The sequence below is a fragment of the Pseudophryne corroboree genome, chromosome 9 (assembly GCF_028390025.1).
Source record: "Pseudophryne corroboree isolate aPseCor3 chromosome 9, aPseCor3.hap2, whole genome shotgun sequence".
Lineage (NCBI taxonomy): Eukaryota > Metazoa > Chordata > Amphibia > Anura > Myobatrachidae > Pseudophryne > Pseudophryne corroboree.
The window spans coordinates 102,205,986-102,230,109 of record NC_086452.1 but is presented as its reverse complement, the minus strand read 5'-3'; the positions used below and the strand labels follow the sequence as shown (position 1 = coordinate 102,230,109).

General features: G+C 49.4%; 1 protein-coding gene and 1 long non-coding RNA gene across 5 annotated transcripts in view; one reads left to right on the top strand and one right to left on the bottom strand.

The window, feature by feature from the left end:
• LOC134957660 (uncharacterized) overlaps positions 1 to 18,981 on the top strand; it is a 60,797-nt gene extending 41,816 nt beyond the window's left edge. The window contains exons 2-3 of the long non-coding RNA XR_010186701.1: positions 18,349 to 18,587; positions 18,766 to 18,981. This is a non-coding gene — a long non-coding RNA (uncharacterized LOC134957660). The remainder of the gene's footprint in view (positions 1 to 18,348; positions 18,588 to 18,765) is intronic.
• PAPPA2 (pappalysin 2) overlaps positions 1 to 24,124 on the bottom strand; it is a 560,359-nt gene that overhangs the window by 186,924 nt on the left and 349,311 nt on the right. For all 4 annotated transcript variants that reach the window (XM_063939706.1, XM_063939705.1, XM_063939704.1 and 1 more), the window contains 5 exons: positions 18,325 to 18,453; positions 17,600 to 17,691; positions 17,323 to 17,519; positions 4,471 to 4,560; positions 4,183 to 4,318 (listed from right to left, as the gene is read on the bottom strand). In XM_063939706.1, coding sequence (XP_063795776.1) covers positions 4,183 to 4,318; positions 4,471 to 4,560; positions 17,323 to 17,519; positions 17,600 to 17,691; positions 18,325 to 18,453 — 644 coding nt within the window. The remainder of the gene's footprint in view (positions 1 to 4,182; positions 4,319 to 4,470; positions 4,561 to 17,322; positions 17,520 to 17,599; positions 17,692 to 18,324; positions 18,454 to 24,124) is intronic.

Here is a 24,124-nt window from a genome sequence, read left to right as displayed (position 1 = left end):
TGATACGTGGGTTTCCTCCGATAGAAAATTATTGGCGGTATACCCTTTCCCGCCAGAAGTTAGGGCGAGTTGGGAAACACACCTTAGGGTGAATAAGGCGCTCACACGCTTATAAAAACAAGTGGCGTTACCGTCTCCAGATACGGCAGCCCTCAAGGAGCCAGCTGATAGGAAGCTGAAAAATATCCTAAAAGTATATACACATATACTGGTGTTATACTACGACCAGCAATCGCCTCAGCCTGGATGTGCAGCGCTGAGGGGGCTTGGTCGGATTTCCTGACTGAAAATATTGATACCCTTGACAGGGACAAGATTTTATTGACTATAGAGCATTTTAAGGATGCATTTCTATATATGCGAGATGCGCAGAGGGATATTTGCATTCTGGCATCAAGAGTAAATGTGATGTCCATATCTGCCAGACGACAGTGGTCAGGTGATGCAGATTCCAGACGGCACATGGAAGTAGTGCCGTATAAAGGGGCGGTCCATCGGACCTGGTGGCCATGGCAACAGCTGAAAAATCCACCTTTTGTTACCCCAAGTCACATCTCAGCAGAAAAGGACACAGTCTTTTCAGTCTCAGTCCTTTCGTCCCCATAAGGGCAGGCGGGCAAAAGGGCCAGTCATATCTGCCCAGGGGTAGAGGAAAGGGAAGAAGACTGCAGCAGGCAGCCCATTCCCAGGAACAGAAGCCCTCCACAGCTTCTGCCAAGTCCGCAGCATGACGCTGGGGCCGTACAAGCGGACTCAGGTGCGGTAGGGGGTCATCTCAAGAGTTTCAGCACGCAGTGGGCTCACTCACAAGTGGACTCCTGGATCCTACACGTAGTATCCCAGGTGTACATTGGAAATTCGAGACGTCTCCCCCTCACAAGTTCCTGAAGTCTGCTTTACCAACGTCTCCCTCCGACAGGGAGGCAGTATTGGGAACAATTCACAGGCTGTATTCCCAGCAGGTGATAATCAAAGTACCCCTTCTACAACAAGGGAAGGGGTATTATTCCACACTATATTGTGGTACTGAAGCCAGACGGCTAGGTGAGATCTGAAATATTTGAACACTTACATACAAGCGTTCAAATCAAGATGGAGTCACTCAGAGCAGTGATAGCGAACCAGGAAGAAGGGGACGATATGGTGTCACTGGATATCAGGGACGCTTACCTACATGTCCAAATTTGCCCTTCTCACCAAGGGTACCTCAGGTTCGTGGTACAGAACTGTCACTATCAGTTCAGACGCTGCCGTTTGGATTGTCCACGGCACCCCGGGTCTTTACCAAGGTAATGGCCGAAATGATGATTCTTCTTAAAAGAAATATGGACGCTTTCCTGATAAGGGCAAGGTCCAGAGAACAGTTGGAGGTCGGAGTAGCACTATCTTAAGTAGTTCTACGACAGCACGAGTGGATTCTAAATATTCCAAAATCGCAGTTTTTTCCGACGACACGTCTACTGTTCCTAGGGATGATTCTGGACACAGTCCAGAAAAGGATGTTTTCTCCCGGAGAAGAAAGCCAGGGAGTTATCCGAGCTAGTCAGGAACCTCCTAAAACCAGGAAAAGTATCAGTGCATCATTGCACAAGGATCCTGTGAAAAATGGTGGTTTCTTACAAAGCGATCCCATTCGGTAGATTTCACGCAAGAACCTTTACGTGGGATCTGCTGGAAAAATGGTCCGGATCGCATCTTCAGATGCATCAGCGGATAACCCTGTCTCCAAGGACAAGGGTGTTTCTTCTGCGGTGGCTGCAGAGTGCTCATCTATGAAAGGGCCGCAGATTCGGCATTCAGGACTGGGTCCTGGTGACCACGGATGCCAGCCTGAGTGGCTGGGGAGCAGTCACACAAGGAAAAAATTTCCAGAGAGTGTGATCGAGTCTGGAGACTTCTCTCCACATAAATATACTGGAGCTAAGGGCAATTTACAATGCTCTAAGCTTAGCAAGACCTCTGCTTCAAGGTCAGCCGGTATTGATCCAGTGGGACAACATCACGGCAGTCGCCCACGTAAACAGACAGGGCGGCACAAGAAGCAGGAGGGAAATGGCAGAAACTGCAAGGATTCTTCGCTGGTCGAAAAATCATGTGATAACACTCTCAGCAGTGTTCATTCCGGGAGTGGAAAACTGGGAAGCAGACTTCCTCAGCAGGCATGACCTCCACCCGGGAGAGTGGGGACTTCATCGGGAAGTCTTCCACATGATTGTAAACCGTTGTGAAAAACCAAAGGTGGACATGATGGCGTCCCGCCTGAACAAAAAACTAGATATTGCGCCAGGTCAAGGGACCCTCAGGCAATAGCGGTGGACGCTCTGGTAACACTGTGGATGTACCAGTCAGAGTATGTGTTCCCTCCTATGCCTCTCATACAAAAAGTACTGAGAATCATAAGAGGGAGATAAGTAAGAATGATACTCGTGGTTCCGGATTGGCCAAGAAGGACTTGGTACCCGAAACTTCAAGAGATGTTCACGGAAGACCCGTGGCCTCTACCTTTAAGAAAGGACCTCTCCAGCAGGGGCCTTGTCTGTTCCAAGACTTACCGCGTTTGACGGCATGGCGGTTGAACGCCGGATCCTGAAAGGGCATTCCAGATGAAGTCATCCCTACCCTGGTCGAAGACAGGAAGGATGTAACCGCAAAACATTTTCACCGCATTTGGCGAAGATATGTTGCGTGGTGTGGGGCCAAGAAGGCCCCTACAGAGGAATTCCAACTGGGTCGTTTCCTACATTTCCTGAAAACAGGACTGTCTATGGGCCTAAAATTAGGGTCCATTAAGGTTCAAATTTCGGCCCTGTCGAATTTCTTCCAGAAAGAACTGGCTTTAGTGCCTGACGTTCAGATGTTTGTAAAAGGGGTACTGCATATACAGCCTCCTTTTGTGCCCCAGTGGCACCTTGGGATCTCAATGTTGTTTTGAGTTTCCTAAAGTCACATTGGTTTGAACCACTCACCACTGTGGACTTAGCATCGTCACCTTCCATGTGAGATATTTTATTAGCCCTGGCTTCAGCCAGGCGTGTGTCAGAATTGGCGGCTTTATCATATATAAAGCCCTTACTTAATTTTTCATTCTGACAGGGCAGAATTGAGGACTCGTCCTCCATTTCTCCTTAAGGTGTTTTCTGTTTTTCACATGAACCAACCTATTGTGGTACCTGCGGGTACTAGGGACTTGGAGGACTCCAAGTTACTTGACGTTGTCAGGGCCCTGAAAAATATGTTTCCAGGAAGGCTGGAGTCAGAAAATCTGACTCGCTGTTTAGCCTGTATGCACCCAACAAGATGGGTGCTCCTGCTTCCAAGCAGACGATTGCTCGCTGGATTTGTAATACAATTCAGTTTACACATTCTGTGGCAGGCCTGCCACAGCCAAAATCGGTAAAAGCCCATTCCAAAAGGAAGGGGGCTCATCTTGGGCGACTGCCCGAGGGGTCTCGGCTTTACAACTTTGCCGAGCAGTTACTTGGTCAGGGGAAAACACGTTTGCTAAATTCTACAAATTTGATACCCTGGCTGAGGAGGACATGGAGTTCTCTCATTCGGTGCTGCAGGGTCATCCGCACTCTCCCGCCCGTTTGGGAGCTTTGGTATAATCCCCATGGTCCTGACGGAGTCCCCAGCATCCACTAGGACGTCAGAGAAAATAAGATTTTACTTACCGATAAATCTATTTCTCGTAGTCCGTAGTGGATGCTGGGCGCCCATCCCAAGTGCGGATTGTCTGCAATACTTGTACATAGTTATTGTTACAAAAATCGGGTTATTCTGTTTGTGAGCCATCTTTTCAGAGGCTCCTTCGTTGTTATCATACTGTTAACTGGGTTCAGATCACAGGTTGTACGGTGTGATTGGTGTGGCTGGTATGAGTCTAACCCGGGATTCAATATCCTTCCTTATTATGCACGCTCGTCCGGGCACAGTATCCTAACTGAGGCTTGGAGGAGGGTCATAGGGGGAGGAGCCAGTGCACACCACCTGATCCTAAAGCTTTTATTATTGTGCCCTGTCTCCTGCGGAGCCGCTATATCCCCATGGTCCTGACGGAGTCCCCAGCATCCACTACGGACTACGAGAAATAGATTTATCGGTAAGTAAAATCTTATTTTGTAGTAACGATATTTCTTGCTATAAAGTGAAATATTGGTGATTTCTATCATCTTTACTCACCAAGTGAATGATTCTGTCCCATTGCATCAGTCAGATGTGCAGTGACTGTGGCCATTGGAGTGCTGTTGGGAAGGCTGCCATCAGAAGACAGGTATATACAGAATGAATCTGCAAGACTGGGCTTAGCAAAGCTGACCTAAGTGAAGGTGGAGTAACAATGAGATATAGTTAAAGTGTAAATCGTGAACTCTCCATTTGTATACTATTCTGACATAGTTAAAAAATCAGTTCTGTTTTTTTTAGCCAGACATCCAGTTCAATTGATTTGTTAAACAATAGGCAGATTACCTTTAACCAGACACGCTGTTCCAGAAAGACGTTACAGGGGAACCATGAAGACAACTGGGTACCCGAGACCCCATTGAAAGGCAGGCAGTCCTACAAGCAAAAGATATGTCTATGAGGATACTCTTTGTTTAATATCACATCATCTCCTATATATTAGCCCAGATCTGTGACTTTGTGACTCATTTGCTAACGCTGGGTGGAGTCACAAGGCTGGGCGGAGTCAAGTCACAGATGTGGCCTAATATATAGGAGAATATATTGGAGAATCGGATAATATATAGCAGAATAGGATACTACATAGGAGAATAGGATATATATATATATATAACAGTGAATGCGTGGAGAGAGCAGCGGCAGCAGCAGCAGGTTAAGGCTCCGTACAAGCACCGCCCCCCGCCGACAGCCATTGGACTCATGGTGGAAGACAGCCCTGTGATTGGCCGCCCGTCCTGCTAGCAGCACAATCATTGTCTCCCGCTGGGTCCCCGCTCTCTTAGGCGGACGCTGCTGGTCACTGCGCTGAGAGGCGACGGAGAGTCCGGTAAGGTGCCCGTGTGCACCGTCCCTTGACACTGAGCCCCTCCCGGTCCACGGACTCACCACCTGGTCCCTGCAATATAAAGGGAGCTGAGGATGGTCTGTACCACGCAGACCACACCGCTCCTGTCCTCCTGCGTGATCCTGCGTGGGATGAGTTACATCCTCTCCCTGCTCTACGTGGCCTGGGCCACCAACTACATGTCCGCCAGCGTCCACCTGAGAGAGCGGGGACGCAGCGGGAGCCAATCACTGCGCTGCTAGCAGCACGGCCGGTCAATCACAGGGCTGTCTTCCACCATGAGTCCAATGGCTGGCGGTGGGGGGTCGGTGCTTTTACTGAGCCTATACCTTGCTGCCACTGCTGCTCGCTCCGCACATTCCTGCGCTCACTATGTACTGATATATATATATATCTCCTATTCTCCTACTTATCCTATTCTCCTATGTATTCTCCTATATATTAGGCCACATCTGTGACTTGACTCCGCCCAGCGTTGTGACAAATGAGTCACAAAGTCACAGATCTGGGCTAATATATAGGAGATACCTACCTCCATTCCACCCACAGCACCCCCGCACCCGCTGCTACACCACCCGCAGCACCTCTGGACCCCATCCGCGCACCCCCGCACCCGCCCCTCCCCCACCCACGGAACCCCTGCCCCTCACCCACCTGCCGCGCCACCGGACCCCCAACACCACCTGCGGCACACCCGCCTTTTCCCCACCCACACCGCCTCTGGTTCCCCTCCCACATCCGCAACAGCCCTGCACCTGCCCTACCCCCATCACCTGCAGCGCCTCTGGACCCCATCCGCCGCACCCCCGCACCTGCCCCTCCCCCCACCCACAGAACCCCTGCCCCTCACCCACCCACCGCGCCACCAGACCACCAACACCACCCGCTGCACACCCGCCCATTCCCTACCCACACCGCCTCCGGAACCCCTGCCACATCCGCAATAGCCCTGCATATGCCCCATCCCCAGCACCTCCACCGCTTCCCCACCTGCAGCGCCTCCGGATCCCCTCCCCCATCCACCGCCCCCAAGTCCCCCACCCACAGCACCTCCCGACCCCCTCTCCCATCCGCGCACCCCCCGCATCCACCTCCACCAGCAGCGTCTACACACACCCTCCCCCATACGCGGTAACCCCCGCACCCACTACATTATGTACAGCGTGCACTGCAGCCGCTGTTCACGCCCTCGCAAGGTGCTACGCCCCCTTCAACATCGGATGCCCTTCCGTCGTGCAATATGTAACCACTAACAATATTAGGCTTTAAGGTAATACTCCATATCATATAAATATTGCCCAGCCAAAGGATGTTTAGGGGTTATGGGGCGTAGCCCCTTCCGACGGTGTGAAGAGCACCCGTAGGGTGCGATGAATCACCTAGTATCCAATATTTATTAAATATTTCCTAGGAACACTTCTGAACACCAGTGGTGGGAACTGGTGGCCTATGGGTCATATCTGGCTATCACAGAGGTCATATGCTGACCTCTGTAATAGAATACTTTTCCCTTTTGTCTCTGTTCCCATAATTCTGATGTCAACTGATGAGTGCTACACAAGGCCAGTTCTAGACCTTGTGGCGCCCAGGGCAAAAGTATCCTTTGCCCCCTCCCCCCCCACACACACAGAATAGTACTGACAGTCACATTACACCACGAAGTAGTGTCCGTCAGTCACATTACACCACCAGGTATGCCCCCAGTAGATGTGCCCCCAGTAGATATGCCCCCTGAAGATGTGCCCCCTGTAGATTTGCCCCCAGTAGATGTGCCCCCTGTAGATTTGCACCCAACAGATGTGCCCCCTGTAGATTTGCCCCCTGTAGATTTGCCCCCAGTAGATGTGCCCCCTGTAGATTTGGCCCAGTAGTTGTGCCCCCTGTAGATTTGCCCCCAGTAGATGCGCCGCTTACACACACAAATTAAAACAAAACACAATACTCATCAAGCCCCGCATCTGCTTCCCGACCGCTGAAGCCCTCCCTCTCTGGCCGCCCGCTCTTCGGATCTATGGGAGAGACGTCATGACATCTCTCCCACAGTGCCGCACAGACACTAGAGGTCGATTAGGACCTCTGGCATCTGACAATGGTGCCGGCTGCAGCGGGTGCACACACAGCCCACGGGGCCTGCTATAGCCAGGGACTGCGATATGCGGGATACAGGTGCCTACGGGGTGACTGTGGCCGCGCCCACAGGCCACAGCGCTCCGGGCACAGGCCCGGCTTGCCCGCGCCTAGAACTGCTCCTGGTGCTACGGTATGTATAGAATACTGGGGGCTGATTCTGAGATGGGAGTAAAGCATAAAAGTGAGTCATTTTGCACCTTGAACAAACCATGTTGCTAGGGCAAGCAACAGAAATCTTGGTTCCCGGTACACAGATATCTCTGATACTCCCCCTCCCCTCAATGACCTCTTGACACAACCCCCCCTCGACCCCTACTCTGAACACCCCTCTCCTACTTGTGCTAATCGATCCAGTATCACTAATTACAGTAAATGTCACTGGTAAACTGTGTGGTGAGGGTGCAGGGACCCAGGAGGGACTCACCACAGGCAGGGTTCCTTGCGTCTGAAGGGACTAGGGACCACCGCAGAGTTAGACAGCAGTGGGGTTGTGCGCAGCTGCTGTAAATAGCCTCTGACTGTCAGGGTGGTCTTCAGTATGCCGACTGACGGGATCCCGGCGCACAGTATACCGGCGCCGTGATCCCGACAGCCGGCATACCGACACTTATTCTCCCTCGTGGGGGTCCACGACCTCCCTGGAGGGAGAATAAAATAGCGTGCCACCGTGCCCGTAGCGTGGCGAGCGCAGCGAGCCCGCAAGGGGCTCATTTGCGCTCGCCACACTGTCGGTAAGCCGGCGGTCGGGTTCCCGCGCCGGTATGCTGGTCGCCGGGAGCCCGACCGCCGGCATATCGTAGTGAACCCGACTGTCACAGTGTGCCTGACGGCCCGCGGGGGGTGGGGGTGTTATCCATATGGGCTCAGGGATGCTCCTTGGCAGCTGCAGCAGGTACACATAGGGATGGGCTGATGCAGCGTCATGCGTAGTGACATAATAATGTTGTTAACGAAGCACGGACCACTGGAACTGGTCTAAATGACTGCATGTTGCAGTGCAAGGGGTACAAATACAACGCAGGGTAAAACCTGTCTGATTCTGCATGTAGCCACAAATGTTGGACAGTTTATTTTTACACTGCAATGTAGATGTTAGTTTGGACACTCCCCTCTCAAACCTAAATCTCTCTGCACATTTTGCATCTCCCCAGCCCAGTGGCGTCAGTCAGTAACTATATGCACATCGAAGGCGCAAGCGGCGAAAAGGAGGCATGGCCTCAAGAAGAATGGGTGTGACCTGTGGGCGGTCTCATTTCTTTACCCTGAGTCTGTGCCAAGCATTCCTAGATGCTTTGCTGCACCCAGAGACTGCCCCTGCTCTGCCAGCAACTCTTCATAAACATGAGCCGGGTGCTGCAAGATAATGTCTCAGTGCAGCACCCGACTCCCGGTGACTGTAGAGAAGCTGGCATTTTGGTGTCACCCCATCGGAGGGTGACACACAGGTGCAGCCCACACCCCACTAGTGATGACAATGTACCAACCTGCAGTGCAACATGGTTTGGGCCAGGTGCAAAGTTACTTCCTTTTTTTGCTTTGCTCCAAACTCACAATCAGACGCACTGTAAATAGATGCGAGTCCATGACTTGAGGATGTATGAGGATTTTGTCATGGTGCTTGGATACCATGATGTTGGCAGATGTTTCTTGGCAGAGATACTGTATATTTCAGCACTCTCGAGGTACCAAAGATCACTGCTGAAGTACGTGAACATGTTGCCAATCGCAAAGGCTGGCTTCAGTACATTAAAATCCCAATCACAACATGTTAGCGTGTTGGTTCAAAGTAATTGGTTCTAAAGTAATTGTGGTGGTTCTAAAGTAATTGTTCTAAAGTGTGGTTCTAAAGTAATTGTTTTCATTTTAAAAATGTTCTCTTCAATAAATATTTATGCACAAATCTCAAAAAGACACTGGGCCTAATTCAGACCTGATCGCAAACGCAAAATCTTTCTGTAATGGGCAAAACCATGGGGCTGATTCAGGTTGGATCGTAACAAGTGATCCAACCGAAACCATGATAAAAAGAATGTGGGCGAAGCGCCCGACCTGCGCATGCGCCCACATTTACTGCGGGTGTCTGCCGAAAATGCCTCTGCCTGTCAATCAGGCAGAGGCGTTCGCGGGGCGAGGGGGAGATGGAACGTTGGAAGGGCCGGCGACGGAGAAACGGTGGGCGTGCCATGGGCGTGATCAGGGCGGCTGAGTGACACAGCTGATGCGCAATTTCTGCTTGGTCAGGGAGGCATCGGTCAGTATACTGGACAGCCCCCATCATGCGATCACAAGGATTGCAAATTCTGTTAGAAATATGCAGGATTTGCAATCCAACCTGAATCAGGTCCCATGTGCACTGTAGGTGGGGCAGATATAACACGTGCAGAGAGAGTTAGATTTGGGTGGGTTATTTTGTTTCTGTGCAGGGTAAATACTGGCTACTTTATTTTTACACTCCAATTTAGATTTCAGTTTGAACACACCCCACCCAAATCTAACTCTCTGCACATGTTATATCTACCCCACCTGCACAGCACATAGGGGGTCAGCCGTGCAAACGCTAAGCCGCCGCCCTCTGGGAGTGTATCTTAGCTTAGCAGAAGTGCAAACAATTGCATCGCAGAACGGCTACAAAAAAATATTGTGCAGTTTCTGAGTAGCTTCAGACCTACTCAGCACTTGCGATCACTTCAGACCATTCAGTTCCGGATTTGACGTTACAAACACGCCCTGCGTTCGCCCAGCCACGCCTGTGTTTTTCCTGGCACGCCTGCGTTTTTTCGAGCACTCCCTGAAAACAGTCAGTTGACACCCAGAAACGCCCACTTCATGTCAATCACTCTGCGGCGGCCATTGCGATTGAAAAGCTTCGCTAGACCTTGTGTGAAAATACATCGGCCGTTGTGAAAGTACATCGCGCGTGCGCACTGCGCCGCATGCGCAGAAGTGCCGTTTTTTTACTTAAACGCAGCGAACATTTTCAGCCAGCGATCAACTCGGAATGACCCCCATAGTTTTAGCCCGATAGAGAAACATTTTGCTGTAGCGATTAGGTCTGAATTAGGCCCCATAATCTCTTTATACAGATACAAAATAAACCAACACTCTTTGGCAGATGGTGTGACATACCAAAAATGATACCCAAGAAACCGGGATCCGGTCTGAAGATCGACAGTGTCTAGGTCGACAATGTTTAGGTCGACCACTATAGGTCGACAGTCACTAGGTCGACATGGATGGAAGGACGACAGGGTTTCTAGGTCGACATGTGCTATGTCGACAGGTCTAAAGGTCGACATGAGTTTTTCACATTTTTTTTTTCTTTTTTTGAATTTTTTCATACTTAACGATCCACGTGGACTACGATTGGAACGGTAAAGTGTGCCGAGCGAAGCGGTAGCGGAGCGAAGGCACCATGCCCGAAGCATGGCGAGCGAAGCGAGCCATGCGAGGGGACGCGGTGCACTAATTTGGTATCCCGGTCACTCTACGAAGAAAACGACACCAAAAAAAAAAAAAAATCCTCATGTCGACCTAGCACATGTCGACCTAGAAACCCTGTCGACCTTCCATCCATGTCGACCTAGTAACTGTCGACCTATAGTGGTCGACCTAAACATTGTCGACCTAGACACTGTCGATTTGATGAACCACACCCCAAGAAACCACCATGCTTTGCCGACCAGCAGCTAGAGGTAGGGCAGGGAAATGTAAGTCAATGATTGCCTCTCGCTGCTATACAAGTTCAACTAAATCAATGTGCTGTGAAGTCACTTTAAAATGTAGTGTGGACAAATGCTGCAAACATGAAAGCCTTGTGACAAAAACTAAGAGCTGTCACATATACGATTGGTGTGGTGATAAACGTTCTGCCATGCTGTATCCAACAGTTTTTCAGAGTGGAGAATTAGCAGCTTAAAATAACTTTCTGTGGTTTCCAGTGCAAATAAGATGTTTGTTGTCAGACGAGCGTCATGAACATTTTCACCAATTTCTACTTGAAGACATGTGAGCGGAAAACCAAGTTTGTTGTCAGATTTCAGCACTTACATCTACTAGTATCACAGCTTTAGTTTGCGGTTTGCCAGATGTAACACTTTCTGTTTGCTGAAATTCGCATTGTGATGTTAGGAATCTGGGGGTCATTCTGACCTGATCGCACGCTGCGGTTCATTGCAGTGATCCGGTCAGAAGTGCGCATGTGCTGGCACCGCAGTGCGCCGATGCATGGCAGACATCCGACAGCTGTCGTTGTCCAGCGATCGCCTCTGCCTAATTAACAGGCAGAGGCGGTCGCTGGGCGGGAGGGGGCGGCATGGCGGCATTTGGCTGCCATTTTGAGGGCGCGGTCCGGCCAACGCAGTCGTGGCTGGACCGTGTGGGGAGCGGTCCACAGTGGCTGCATGATGTCATTCGCAGCTGCTGCGGCCATCACAACAATGCGTGCTGGCCGGGAGTTACTCTTCAAGTACAAAAGCATCGCCGTTGTGCGATGCTTTTGTACTTGTGCGGGGTGCCGGGCCTGACATGCGGGGCGGACTAGCCCTTTGCTGGGCGTCCTCCTGCATGTCAGTGTGACTGATCGTAGCTGTGCCAGATTTAGCACAGCTACGATCAGGTCTGAATCACCCCTATGTTGGGAGGAGTTCTGCAGTTTTATTTGTATTATTGATAATAAAAATTCTAATAGCATATTCATTTTCTCACTTGCTTTGACAAACAGAAGATGTATGAAAAGACTGCGCATTACACAAACTGCATGTTGGATGGTGCTGTAGGGCCTAATTCAGAGCTGATTGCTGCAACGGCAGCGATCGCACCCTGAAGCCCATTGTGTTTTGTGCAGCGAAAGCATCTCACTGGTGCGACCACCTCTGCCTGACTAACAGGCAGAGGTGGTCGCGGGGTGGGAGGGGGCGTGCCAGCTGCGAATGAACACCGTTTGGGGGGGGTGCGGCCCGGACAACGCAGCCATGTGGGTGTGGCTAAATTGGGTAGGACTGGTCACATTTCCTTCCAAAAACAATGTATTTTTTTTTTAACCCAGCACCGTGCGCTCCAGACGAGGTAACCGCTTTCAACTCAGGGGTGGGTCTGGGCCGGATTTAGCCTTGGGGGTGCCCAGGGCACTTAAAACAGGGGGGTCCCGATGGAAGGTGAGGGATGAATATTAAATTGTGCATATCTCCCGTGTCCCATTCCAGGAGGGACAAAATGCTCTCTACCTGGACTTCCCACTTAATATATGATTGGTGTCACCTGTGTTGAACTATTTCATTGATAAGAAAGGTATTTCAACACAGGTGATTGCAAATATAAATAAAGAAGGAAGTCCAGATATAGAGCATGTTGTCCCTCCTGGAATGGGTCATGGTGGGAGGTACAGATTGTGTATATTAAATTAAAATCAATGGTGTATAATATATTGTTTTAACTAATAGTTTAATAATGGCAGGGTACTGTTTATAGCGCCACCTAATTGAAAGACAACTATTTTGTAAACTTCTCTTTTGGCATAACAAAGACAACTTAACCTTAAAATCCACATACAAAAATAAAATAACTTATTTTGTCACATGCAAGAATATCAGCAGCCTCTGTACTACTTACACACTGGGACAGGACTCAGGAGGACTCTCTGTGTTTGTCTTTATCTCTAGTTCAAAATGGTTTAGTTGCTTAACAGTTTAGACAGGACTCAGACATCTAGACAGGGAGGAGGAGAAGCTGGGATCCATGTGTCACTTACAACTCTCTCCACCCTCCTATCATTCCTCTGGTCAGAAACCTCTGTCAGTAGCTCATAAAACATGATATGCCTGTGTCTCTGCCCGCACTGCATACTGTCCTCGCATTCTGGCTGCTGTTTCTGTGCTGCTTAAGAGGGAAAGCTAGTGATGTCAGTGTGCTCTGGCCGGGGAGGAGGGCCCTGACAAAGGGGGGCCCGGGGTACAGTATGCCCTGCATCCCCCCCTTAATCTGGCTATGGGGTGGGTCCAGGGGGGCCATTCAGTGCGATTCCCCATCTACTACCGCTAGCCACTGTTAAGCAACGCAGCAGCACTGGGCACATCACACAGGGGGAGAGAGCAGTAGCAGCGTACTATGGGCGTAATTTAAGATTGATTGCAAAAGCAAAATTTTCCTCTAATGGCAAAACCATGGCCCTCATTCCGAGTTGATCGCTCGCTAGCTGCTTCTAGCAGCAGTGCAAACGCTAAGCTGCCGCCCTCTGGGAGTGTATCTTAGCTTAGCAGAAGTGCGAACGAAAGATTAGCAGAACTGCTCGAAAAAATTTTCATGCCGTTTCTGAGTCGCTCCAAACCTACTCCTACCTTGCGATCACTGCAGACAGTTTAGTTCCTGCTTTGACGTCACAAACACGCCCTACGTTCGGCCAGCCACTCCCCCGTTACTCCAGGCACGCCTGCGCTTTTAACCGACATGCCTGCGTTTTTTAGCACACTCCCGGAAAACGCTCAGTTACCTCCCAGAAACGCCCCTTTCCAGTCAATCACTCCCCGATCAGACGTTCGACTGAAATGAGTCGCTCGAGCTTGTGTAAAACAGCATAGTTTTGTGTGAAAGTACTTGGCGCGTGCGCACGGCAGCCCATACGCTTTTGCAGAAGTGCCGCTTTTTTACCTAATCGCTGCGCTGCGACCAAAAGCAGCTAGCGATCAACTTGGAATGAGGGCCCATGCGCACTGTAAGTGGGGCTGATATAACATGTGCAGAAAGAGTTATATTTGAGTGGGGTGTGTTCAACCTGAAAGCAGCCATTATTTGCCCTGCACATAAACAATATAACCCACCCAACTCTAATTCTATCTGCACATGTTATATCTGCCCATGGGGGGTCATTCCGAGTTGTTCGCTCGCAAGCTGCTTTTAGCAGCTTTGCACACGCTAAGCCGCCGCCTACTGGGAGTGAATCTTAGCTTATCAAAATTGCGAACGAAAGATTAGCAGAATTGCGAATAGACACTTCTTAGCAGTTTCTGAGTAGCTCCAGACTTACTCTGCCACTGCGATCAGCTCAGTCAGTTTCGTTCCTGGTTTGACGTCACAAACACACCCAGCGTTCGCCCAGACACTCCCCCGTTTCTCCAGCCACTCCCGCGTTTTTCCCAGAAACGGTAGCGTTTTTTCACACACTCCCATAAAACGGCCAGTTTCCGCCCAGAAACACCCACTTCCTGTCAATCACACTCCGATCCCCAGAACGAAGAAAAAACCTCGTAATGCCGTGAGTAAAATACCTAACTGCATAGCAAATTTACTTGGCGCAGTCGCACTGCGGACATTGCGCATGCGCATTAGCGACTAATCGCTCCGTTGCGAGAAAAAAATAACGAGCGACCAACTCTGAATGACCCCCATGGTTTTGCCCATTAGAGGAAGATTTTGCTTTTGCAATCATCTTTGAATTGGGCCCTATATCTGCCTGTCCAATGTGCAACCGACCCAGGGCCCCTCCAACAATCCAGGGTAGAGCGTACCCCCGCCCCCCCTTCCCCTCATTACCCTTCCAAATACCTAATTACTGTATACTCTGCTCTAGTGCCTGGAGATTCTCTGCTCAGCCACTGGGCTTGATTCTGAGTCATAGGCAAGTGGAGATGAGGACAGATCTTTCATACAGGTATTTCAGCATACCGCACATGAATGATAGTAAGACAAGGGGGCAATTCAGAGTTAATCGTAGATGTGTTAAATTTAGCACATCTACGATCAGTTACTTTGACATGCGGGGGGACCCCCCACCATGGGGCTAGTCCGCCCCGCATGTCAGGCCCAACCACGAGTACAAAAGCGCTTTTGTACTTGACAAGTAGCTCCCTACTTGCGCAGCTCCTGCACTATGGAAGGGAGCTGCTTGTCGCAACCAGGGTCGCAGCGGCTGTGTGTGATGTCACGCAGCTGTCGCGGCCCGCACAGTCCAGGCATGCCTGCGTTGGCGTCCGATCGCCGCTGGGCTGAGATGCCGATCGCATCTCTGGCATGCACATGCGCACGGTAACGGATGCGCAGTTCAGACTTGATCAGCCGCTGTGCGACAACGCACAGCAGCGATCAGGTCTGAATTAGCCCCATAGACCCCTGCATATGTGCTGGATCAGGTATACACAAACTGACAGAGTTTGTTAGTTCGAACCAAGCCGTCTGTTGATGCAGCACTCTATCCGTAAATGGGGGCTCCTGGCATTATCTGGGCAGTGGCCATGTGAATGCACAAACTGTTCCGTCTCATGGGAGTGTCAGGGAAGTGTCTTGGGTGTGTATGCTGGCTTCCATGTTAGATCATAGGGCCATGTTCAGTCCTGGTCGCTGCAACGGTAGCGATCTCAGGCTGAAGCCCTATGTGTTGTGCGCACGCGAAGCATCTCACTGGTGCATCGCCTCTGCCTGATTAACATGCAGAGGCGGTCATGGGGCTGGAGAGGATGTGTCGGCGGCATTCGAATGGCATTGGTGGGCACGGTCCGGACAACGCAGGCGTGTCTGGACTGTTTGCTGGGGCGGGTCGTGGTGGCTGTGTGATGTCACATGCAGCTGCTGCGACCAAAAACATGGCGGGTAGCCTGCCTCTGATCGGGTCTGAATTGGGCCTATAGTGTGGTATGGAAATTAGGCACAGAGCATGGAACTGGTGTAAGTCCAGATACTAATGATGACAATAGGGGCTGTGAACGTAAAACAGTGGACAGGATAGGCTTCCACATGCAGAGCCACGGATTTTTAGCAAACGGGCAGATTTTGCTGGGGACTGCTGACATATATGGGACATCTCTATGCATGTCAGAGGAATTGAATATCTATGCACCCAGTGAAAAACATATATGAATATGGTGGCATGGTAGTGAGTAATGCTGCCTCACAACACTGGGGAGACAAGCTTGATTCCTAACCAGGGCCCTATCTGTGTAGAGTTTGCATGCTCTCCCCATGTTTGTGTTGATTTCTATCACACTCCTAAGACATACAGGTGGGTTAATTGGCAGCTGACTACAATGCACCCTGACTGTGTATGCTTGTGCATTAGGTAATATAGGGTTCGATTCATTCATGTTTGTATGGAATTGCACAGCCGCAAGGAAGCAGCTGTGCAATTCCATTTAATTACCATTCTAATGCAGCAGGAGGAGTCTGTAGGAGATAGATGCCTCCTGTTAGCATTAGTGAGGATCCAAGTGTTGCGTCGGATCACATCGTGACCATCTCGATGGTTACAGGCACCGGCAAGCTGAAGCTTACTCAACCTAGCCATAGGATCTGATTTGAAGAATGGTGTCGGGTGTCACCCCTGCTCACCCTCCAAATGCCGTAGCACATCAATCATGCTGCGGCTGACAGGGGCTGCGAGTAACATCGCCAGACTTGTTCTGTGCAGACCTCTAAACATCATATTTGTTCGCAAACCATGGGGTTTGCGTACAAATATGAATCAGGCCCAGTGGGATAGGGACATTGGGAGTCATTCTGACCCGTTCGCTCGCTGCTTTTTGTTGCAGCCGAGCGAACGGGTCCCCACTGCGTATGCGCCAGCGCCATAGTGCACCGGCGCATGCCAGACGGCCGAAGGCCGCAGCAGGGCTGCGATCGCCTCTGCCTAATTGACAGGCAGAGGCGATCACTGGGCGGGAGAGGACGGAACGGCGGCGTTTGGCCACCATTTCGTGGGAGCGGTCCGGCCAACGCAGGCGTGGCCGGACCAAATGGGGGGCAGCCGCTGCGGGACGGGAAGCAACGAGTAGCTCCTGGTCAGCACGCTAAAGCTGCGCTGGCCGGGAGCTACTCTTGAAGTGCAAAGGCATCGCCGCTGTGTGATGCCTTTGCACTTCTGCGGGGGAGGGGGGGGGGGGGCACTGGCATGCGGGGCGGACTAGCCCTGTGCTACGATCAACTCGGAATGACCCCCATTGTGAGCAGCAAAATAGTCTCTGTACAGCACTGAGCTATTGGTGGCACTGTGTGAATAAACAATAATAATAATTTAATACTCTAAATCGGCTTTAGATAGCTTTTGGGAATAGTTCTCCTTTACATTATGGACAGACATTGTAAGGACTAGCTATCCCTTATGACTACTGATTACAGGCTCTAGAAGTACAGTATAAGGCGTGAGAGGAGGAGCCTATTAAAGACAAATCAGACATCATTACCTTTTGCAGGGGCTCCCCAATGAGTGCAGAAGCGGGACACTCTCGGGGGTCTTCATGTGAAGCCACAGCCTGACTAGCCCATTGTTCATGGTATTCCTGTGATGTTTCCCCTCCACAGATAGCAGACACCACAATGCTGTCATCTAGAAAATCACCGCCATCATCCTCACTGACTAGAGAGCAGAGACTGGGCTCTCCTGCCAATACAAAGTACTCCAAGTAATTAAAGCAGCTAAACTATATTTCAGAACATTTTCCTGAAATGACAAATACAAACCTCGGCAGATGTAGTTTTCTTCCAGTTGACACTTTTGAGAACAGCCATCCCCGTTATATAGTGCACCATCGTCACATTCCTCTCCCAGCTCTCTGCAGCCACAAAACGTATGACAGTTAGCTATTTGCATTGTCTGTAGATGCAGTTACTGGAGACCTCCAAGAACATAATGAATGACAGGGGTTTACATTATCTTCCACTGTGCATAAAATGCTTTTCCTGTTCAACTTCTTTTTATTTCAGAACATGCAGATGATAGGAAGATCTGAGGACACGGATTCATTTTCCTGCTTTCTCATTATATCAAAATATTTCACTTTCTCAGTTTCTCTGCAGCACTAATTATTCAGTATTTTGCAGAGAGCTGAAACAAAGTAAAGAACTGTTGCTTGGACTACCTGCCCAGATGTTCTGTGCCTAGGAGGGGGGAGAGAGGTGAGAGCAGAGACTGCTATCTTTTCAAAATGCTTGGATGCATCAGCTGGAATCTCCATCTCACAAGTAGATAGGCTAGAAACAACTTTACGTGTGCCTAGTTTCCATAAAACATTTAGTAAATCCATCTGGCTGTTTTAGTATGTAGCACCCTCTCTCTCACCCACTCTCCCACCACGTGTATGTGTGTGTCTGGTGCTTGAGTAAATACATCAGCTGGGCACAAATGGTATGTCTTGACTATGACAAACATTAGTTGAAAGATAAGTTTATTCCTTATTCTGACTTACGCGTTAACTTCTCCATCTCCACAGAAAGGGTCCCCGTGAATGAGAGTGAGTGGAGGAGAAGACTCTCCCACTGCTGATCCGGCAACCACCTGCACATGATATTGATATTTCTGGCCCAGTGCCACTTCCCTGAACAGATGAGACAAAGGCATATACAGTAGGTTACCAGAAAGGCCATGGCCAGCAAAATGGCACAAAGTCAACCGTTTCGTAATGAGGAAATCCAATAATGCACAAATACAGAAAATGATGGCTGTTCCCTCGTAAGTGGATCTATTTTACAATTGCAGGAAAGTACAAACCTTCACCAATTGTATATACTACCTTTTCAGAGTCTATTCCACCATCAAAATTGTAATTTATTTCATCACCATTTTATCTTTAGGGTGTACTTATAATATACCCCCTATCTCCATTTTACATAACTCTTTCCTTTTACAGAATACTGGTGAACAGAAGGTCTTCCATATGGAAGAACCGCGAGGTACAGTAGAATCTGTACAGAAGACCTGTAAAGAGAAGACCTTTACAGCGAAGACCTTTAAAATGAAGACCTGTAAAGAGAAGACCTTTAAAGTGAAGACCTGCAAAAAGAAGACCCAAACCAGAAACAAACAATGGCACAGGCAGCTAACGCCCCTTTTCCACTGTTGCAATAAACCGGGTTATTGGTAGGACTACCTGTGTTGCGGCTCAGTGGAAAAGGGTTCTTGAAAAATAACTCAGGTCCAGTGTCCCGGGAATCCGGTCAGACTCAGGTAAGGCTGCAGTGAAGGTGGCGACCCGGGTCCCATTATAAGCCTATAGAGAGCCAGCTCACCGGCGCTTGGAGATTATGGGGGTCATTCCAAGTTGATCGCACGTAGCAACTTTTTGCTGCTCGTGCGATCAACCTGAAGCTGCCTATGGGGGAGTGTATTTTAGCATAGCAGGGCTGCGAACACTTATGCAGCCCTGCTAAGCTAAAAAAGTTTCAAGTAAAACAAGTCCAGGGCTGCAGTTACTCACCCAGTGCGACGGATCCAGCGATGAAGGTCCCGGTCCTGACGTCAGACATCCACCCTCCAAACGCCTCGACACGCCTGCGTTGGACTCACCACGCCTGGAAAACGGTGAGTATCCACCCCGGAACGCCTCCCGCCTGTCCGTCTTCTTGTGATCGCCGCTGCGATCACATTTCTCGCTGGCGGTGGCATTGCCTGGCGACGATCATTGCCAGGCAACAATGCGTGTGTGCAATGCGTCCGCAGCGCATGCGCATTTCTGACCAATTTGCACCGCAACGAAGAACCGCTGCGTGCGGACGGGTCAGAATGACACCCTATGTCAGGGAAGACCCACTACTAACACAGGTCCAATCTGTGTGAGGGACCTAACATTGCCTAACCAAGAGTACAGACATATCTGTTCCACACCAGGGTACCTCAGAGCCTGGCAGCTCGGCATTTATTGCACAAAAGCAGAATCATCCGTGCTAGATGCACTGGTCCTGAGCAAACCCACCGACCAGGTCCAAAAGCTCATTGCTTTAATGACTGTAGCCACTGATCTGGGGGAACAATACTGACTGAACTCTGCTGACAGGAGTGCCTACTGCTATGTGCATTTCAGCGGTAGAGCAGGCATGGTGCACACATGGCCACCATCCAGTCCTCACTGCACATGTCATAGACAGACAGTTTAGTATAATTATATTATAGGTACCAATTATTTTTATCTGTGTCAAGATAATTCAATATGTAGCTAGACTAAGGTATCCCTTGGTGTTGTGTGGTTTTCTCTTTTTGGAGGGCCAACCAATTTACTGGACCATGCAACCAAGGGTGTAACTACCATAGGCGCAAGGGGTGCAGCTACTATGGGGCCCATGTTCTCTGTGTAAGTATATGTGTTATATATATTTATTACCACTGGAGGGTACACAGGAGCCCTTACAAACTTTTTCCAACAAATATCTAGTTATGCCCCTGCTCAGCTGTCTCTACCATGCAGAGAAAAGCCCTTTTTTCTTCATGCTGCCATACCAGGTCCAGACTCTCGGATCTATCTGCAGGTGTATAATGCAGTGGACCTCTGAGACAGGATTGTATCAAGGCACAAATCTGGGAAAGGGTACAGAAATTATCTGCTGCTTTTAAGGTCCCAATGAGCACAGTGGCCTCAGTCATCCGTAAATGGATGAAGTTCGGAACCACCAGGACTCTTCCTAGTGCTGGCCGGCCGTCTAAACTGAGCGATCAGGGGAGAAGGGCCCTAGTCAGGGAGGTGACCAAGAACCCGATGGTCACTCTGTCAGAGCTACAGCATTCCTCTGTGGAGAGAGGAGAACCTTCCAGAAGGAAAACCATCTCTACAGCAATCCACCAATCAGGTCTGTATGGTAGAGTGGCCAGACGGAAGCCACTCCTGAGTAAAAAGCACATGGCAGCCCGCCTGCAGTTTGCCAAAATGCACCTGAAGGACTCTCAGACCATGAGAAACAAAAGTTCATTATTACACATTGTTGGAATTTCTTTTTGTGTCTCCACACCTCAGTACATACGGATTATCCTTAGGAGGAACATTCAGACAGATACATTACCCATCACTGAAAGAAGACGCAAGGATCCACTGTTACTCTGCAGTAACGTGTTATTTTTATATTTTTATTTCTATTCATATTTTATACATTTCTTATTGTCTGCTATTTGCCCCCTTATACTTGTACCAACAGGAGAGCGCCATGAGGCGTACACCATCTATATATCTGTATATTCTACCCTGGAGGGTCACGGGGGCCAGACCCCAGTGTTTACTGCCACAGGCAGAACCCTCTTAAGTGCCCAGATTCTCAGTAGCCCTTTTTCTTAGCACTCAACTGATCCTGGTTTCCTATATGACACAACTGGATGATGAAATAGAACATGCATTATTTACTGTCCCTTTAAGCTTTGAGTCATTCCAGCTTCAGAAGTAGAAAAAGATTAATCTTCCCTTATGTACTGCTTAGAGAGACGAGAAATAGTAAAGCCTATAAGGGCCCTGATATGCCATTGTTTCTGTGCTAAATGCTAGTAACGCAGCACGACCGGAGGTAGTAACTAACGCTAAGAATTACTATGATCATTGAGTTATAAGGCTTTATGATGCTCAGCAGCAACAGACAGTGGGGGAAGCAAATATTACTTCAGCCCCAGCCATGGAGCAATGTGTGAGACAGATACGCCATAATGCAAACATTTCTGAGCAAAACTGCAAATGGGAGGAGGGATCTGAATGGAAACAATTGGTACAATCACCATATCTGTACACATACCTTTACTAGCATTATACAAACATTAATGCAAGCAGGTATTTTTGATGTGAGTCAATAAGGGACTGTAATAGGCCTAGACAAACTAAATATGTCTGGTGGAAATTTACTAAACCTTCTAAAGAGTTGAGAAGTTGTCCATAGCAACCAATCAGGCTTCTACATAATACTTCATAGAATCCACTTGATAAATGCAAGCTAAAAGCCCCCCCCACCACCCCCCTCCAAAAAAAGGTTGGTCCAGACGTAAATGTTTTTTTTGCCACTGCCTGGCTGCTGCATGGGCCGTGCTCAAGGCATGTGCAGGGTATAAGCCCGCACTCCCCTTAGGCCAGAGGCAACCAATCCGACCAAAGGTTTCAAGCAAGGCGCCCACTTTTTGAAACAGCAGAGAGTGCCCTGCACTGTCAGGGACAGGCCCAGAAAGGAGGCATTAGAGTCGGCATCCAGTATGGTAGAAGTACTTAATGTGGCTGCATCAGTTGAATGCAAGGGCGTAGCTACCATAGGTGCAGGGGCTGCAGCTGCTATGGGGCCCAGAGCTGAGTGGGGGCCAGCTTCTCTGTGTAAGTTACATGTGTCATATACATTTATCACCATTGGTTGGCACCAGGGCAGGTGCAAGGCTACTAGGCACCCTAGGCAAAACTTCAGCCTACTGTGTCCCCCCCCCCCACCGGTGTCCTGCATGGGAGATGGGAGACAATGGCATACGTACAGTCCAGAGCCCCCTGTTAATATTAATCGGTATAGAGTCGGCAGTGCCCCCACCAGACCAGGCTATAGCCACAGGGGAAAATGCACTCGGTGTCACCAGTACTGTCACAATCACTCTAACCTGAGTCCATATGGTGCTGCTCAGGGAATCTCTGCTGTTAGTAGGTCTCCTGTTGGTTGCCCATGTTTCCACAAAGAGTTGCAGGGATGTATGAGCTGGTGAAGCTGTGACACAGGATCTGGGCACATGAAGGGGGAGAGGGACACAAGACCTTGGGGCATTAGTGGGGTGAGGGGGAGAGGGAGGAGGGACACAGGACCTGGGGAGATAAGGGGGGATGACACAGAACCTGGGCACATGAAGGAGGAGGGGGTGTCACAGGTAGAGATGAGCGCCTGAAATTTTTCGGGTTTTGTGTTTTGGTTTTGGGTTCGGTTCCGCGGCCGTGTTTTGGGTTCGACCGCGTTTTGGCAAAACCTCACCGAATTTTTTTTGTCGGATTCGGGTGTGTTTTGGATTCGGGTGTTTTTTTCAAAAAACACTAAAAAACAGCTTAAATCATAGAATTTGGGGGTCATTTTGATCCCAAAGTATTATTAACCTCAAAAACCATAATTTACACTCATTTTCAGTCTATTCTGAATACCTCACACCTCACAATATTATTTTTAGTCCTAAAATTTGCACCGAGGTCGCTGTGTGAGTAAGATAAGCGACCCTAGTGGCCGACACAAACACCGGGCCCATCTAGGAGTGGCACTGCAGTGTCACGCAGGATGTCCCTTCCAAAAAACCCTCCCCAAACAGCACATGACGCAAAGAAAAAAAGAGGCGCAATGAGGTAGCTGTGTGAGTAAGATTAGCGACCCTAGTGGCCGACACAAACACCGGGCCCATCTAGGAGTGGCACTGCAGTGTCACGCTGGATGGCCCTTCCAAAAAACCCTCCCCAAACAGCACATGACGCAAAGAAAAAAAGAGGCGCAATGAGGTAGCTGTGTGAGTAAGATTAGCGACCCTAGTGGCCGACACAAACACCGGGCCCATCTAGGAGTGGCACTGCAGTGTCACGCAGGATGTCCCTTCCAAAAAACCTGAACCACTAGCCATGAACATAGGCCAGGGCCTCAGCCGTTCCTTGCCACTCCGTGTCGGAAATGGCATATTGGCAAGTTTACGCTTCTCCTCCGACAATTTTATTTTAGGTTTTGGAGTCCTTTTTTTTCTGATATTTGGTGTTTTGGATTTGACATGCTCTGTACTATGACATTGGGCATCGGCCTTGGCAGACGACGTTGCTGGCATTTCATCGTCTCGGCCATGACTAGTGGCAGCAGCTTCAGCACGAGGTGGAAGTGGATCTTGATCTTTCCCTAATTTTGGAACCTCAACATTTTTGTTCTCCATATTTTAATAGGCACAACTAAAAGGCACCTCAGGTAAACAATGGAGATGGATACTAGTATACAATTATGGACTGCCTGCCGAGTGCAGACACAGAGGTAGCCACAGCCGTGAACTACCGTACTGTACTGTGTCTGCTGCTAATATAGACTGGTTGATAAAGAGATGTCTATGTAACTATGTATGTATAAAGAAGAAAGAAAAAAAAAACCACGGTTAGGTGGTATACAATTATGGACGGACTGCCTGCCGAGTGCAGACACAGAGGTAGCCACAGCCGTGAACTACCGTACTGTACTGTGTCTGCTGCTAATATAGACTGGTTGATAAAGAGATGTCTATGTAACTATGTATGTATAAAGAAGAAAGAAAAAAAACCACGGTTA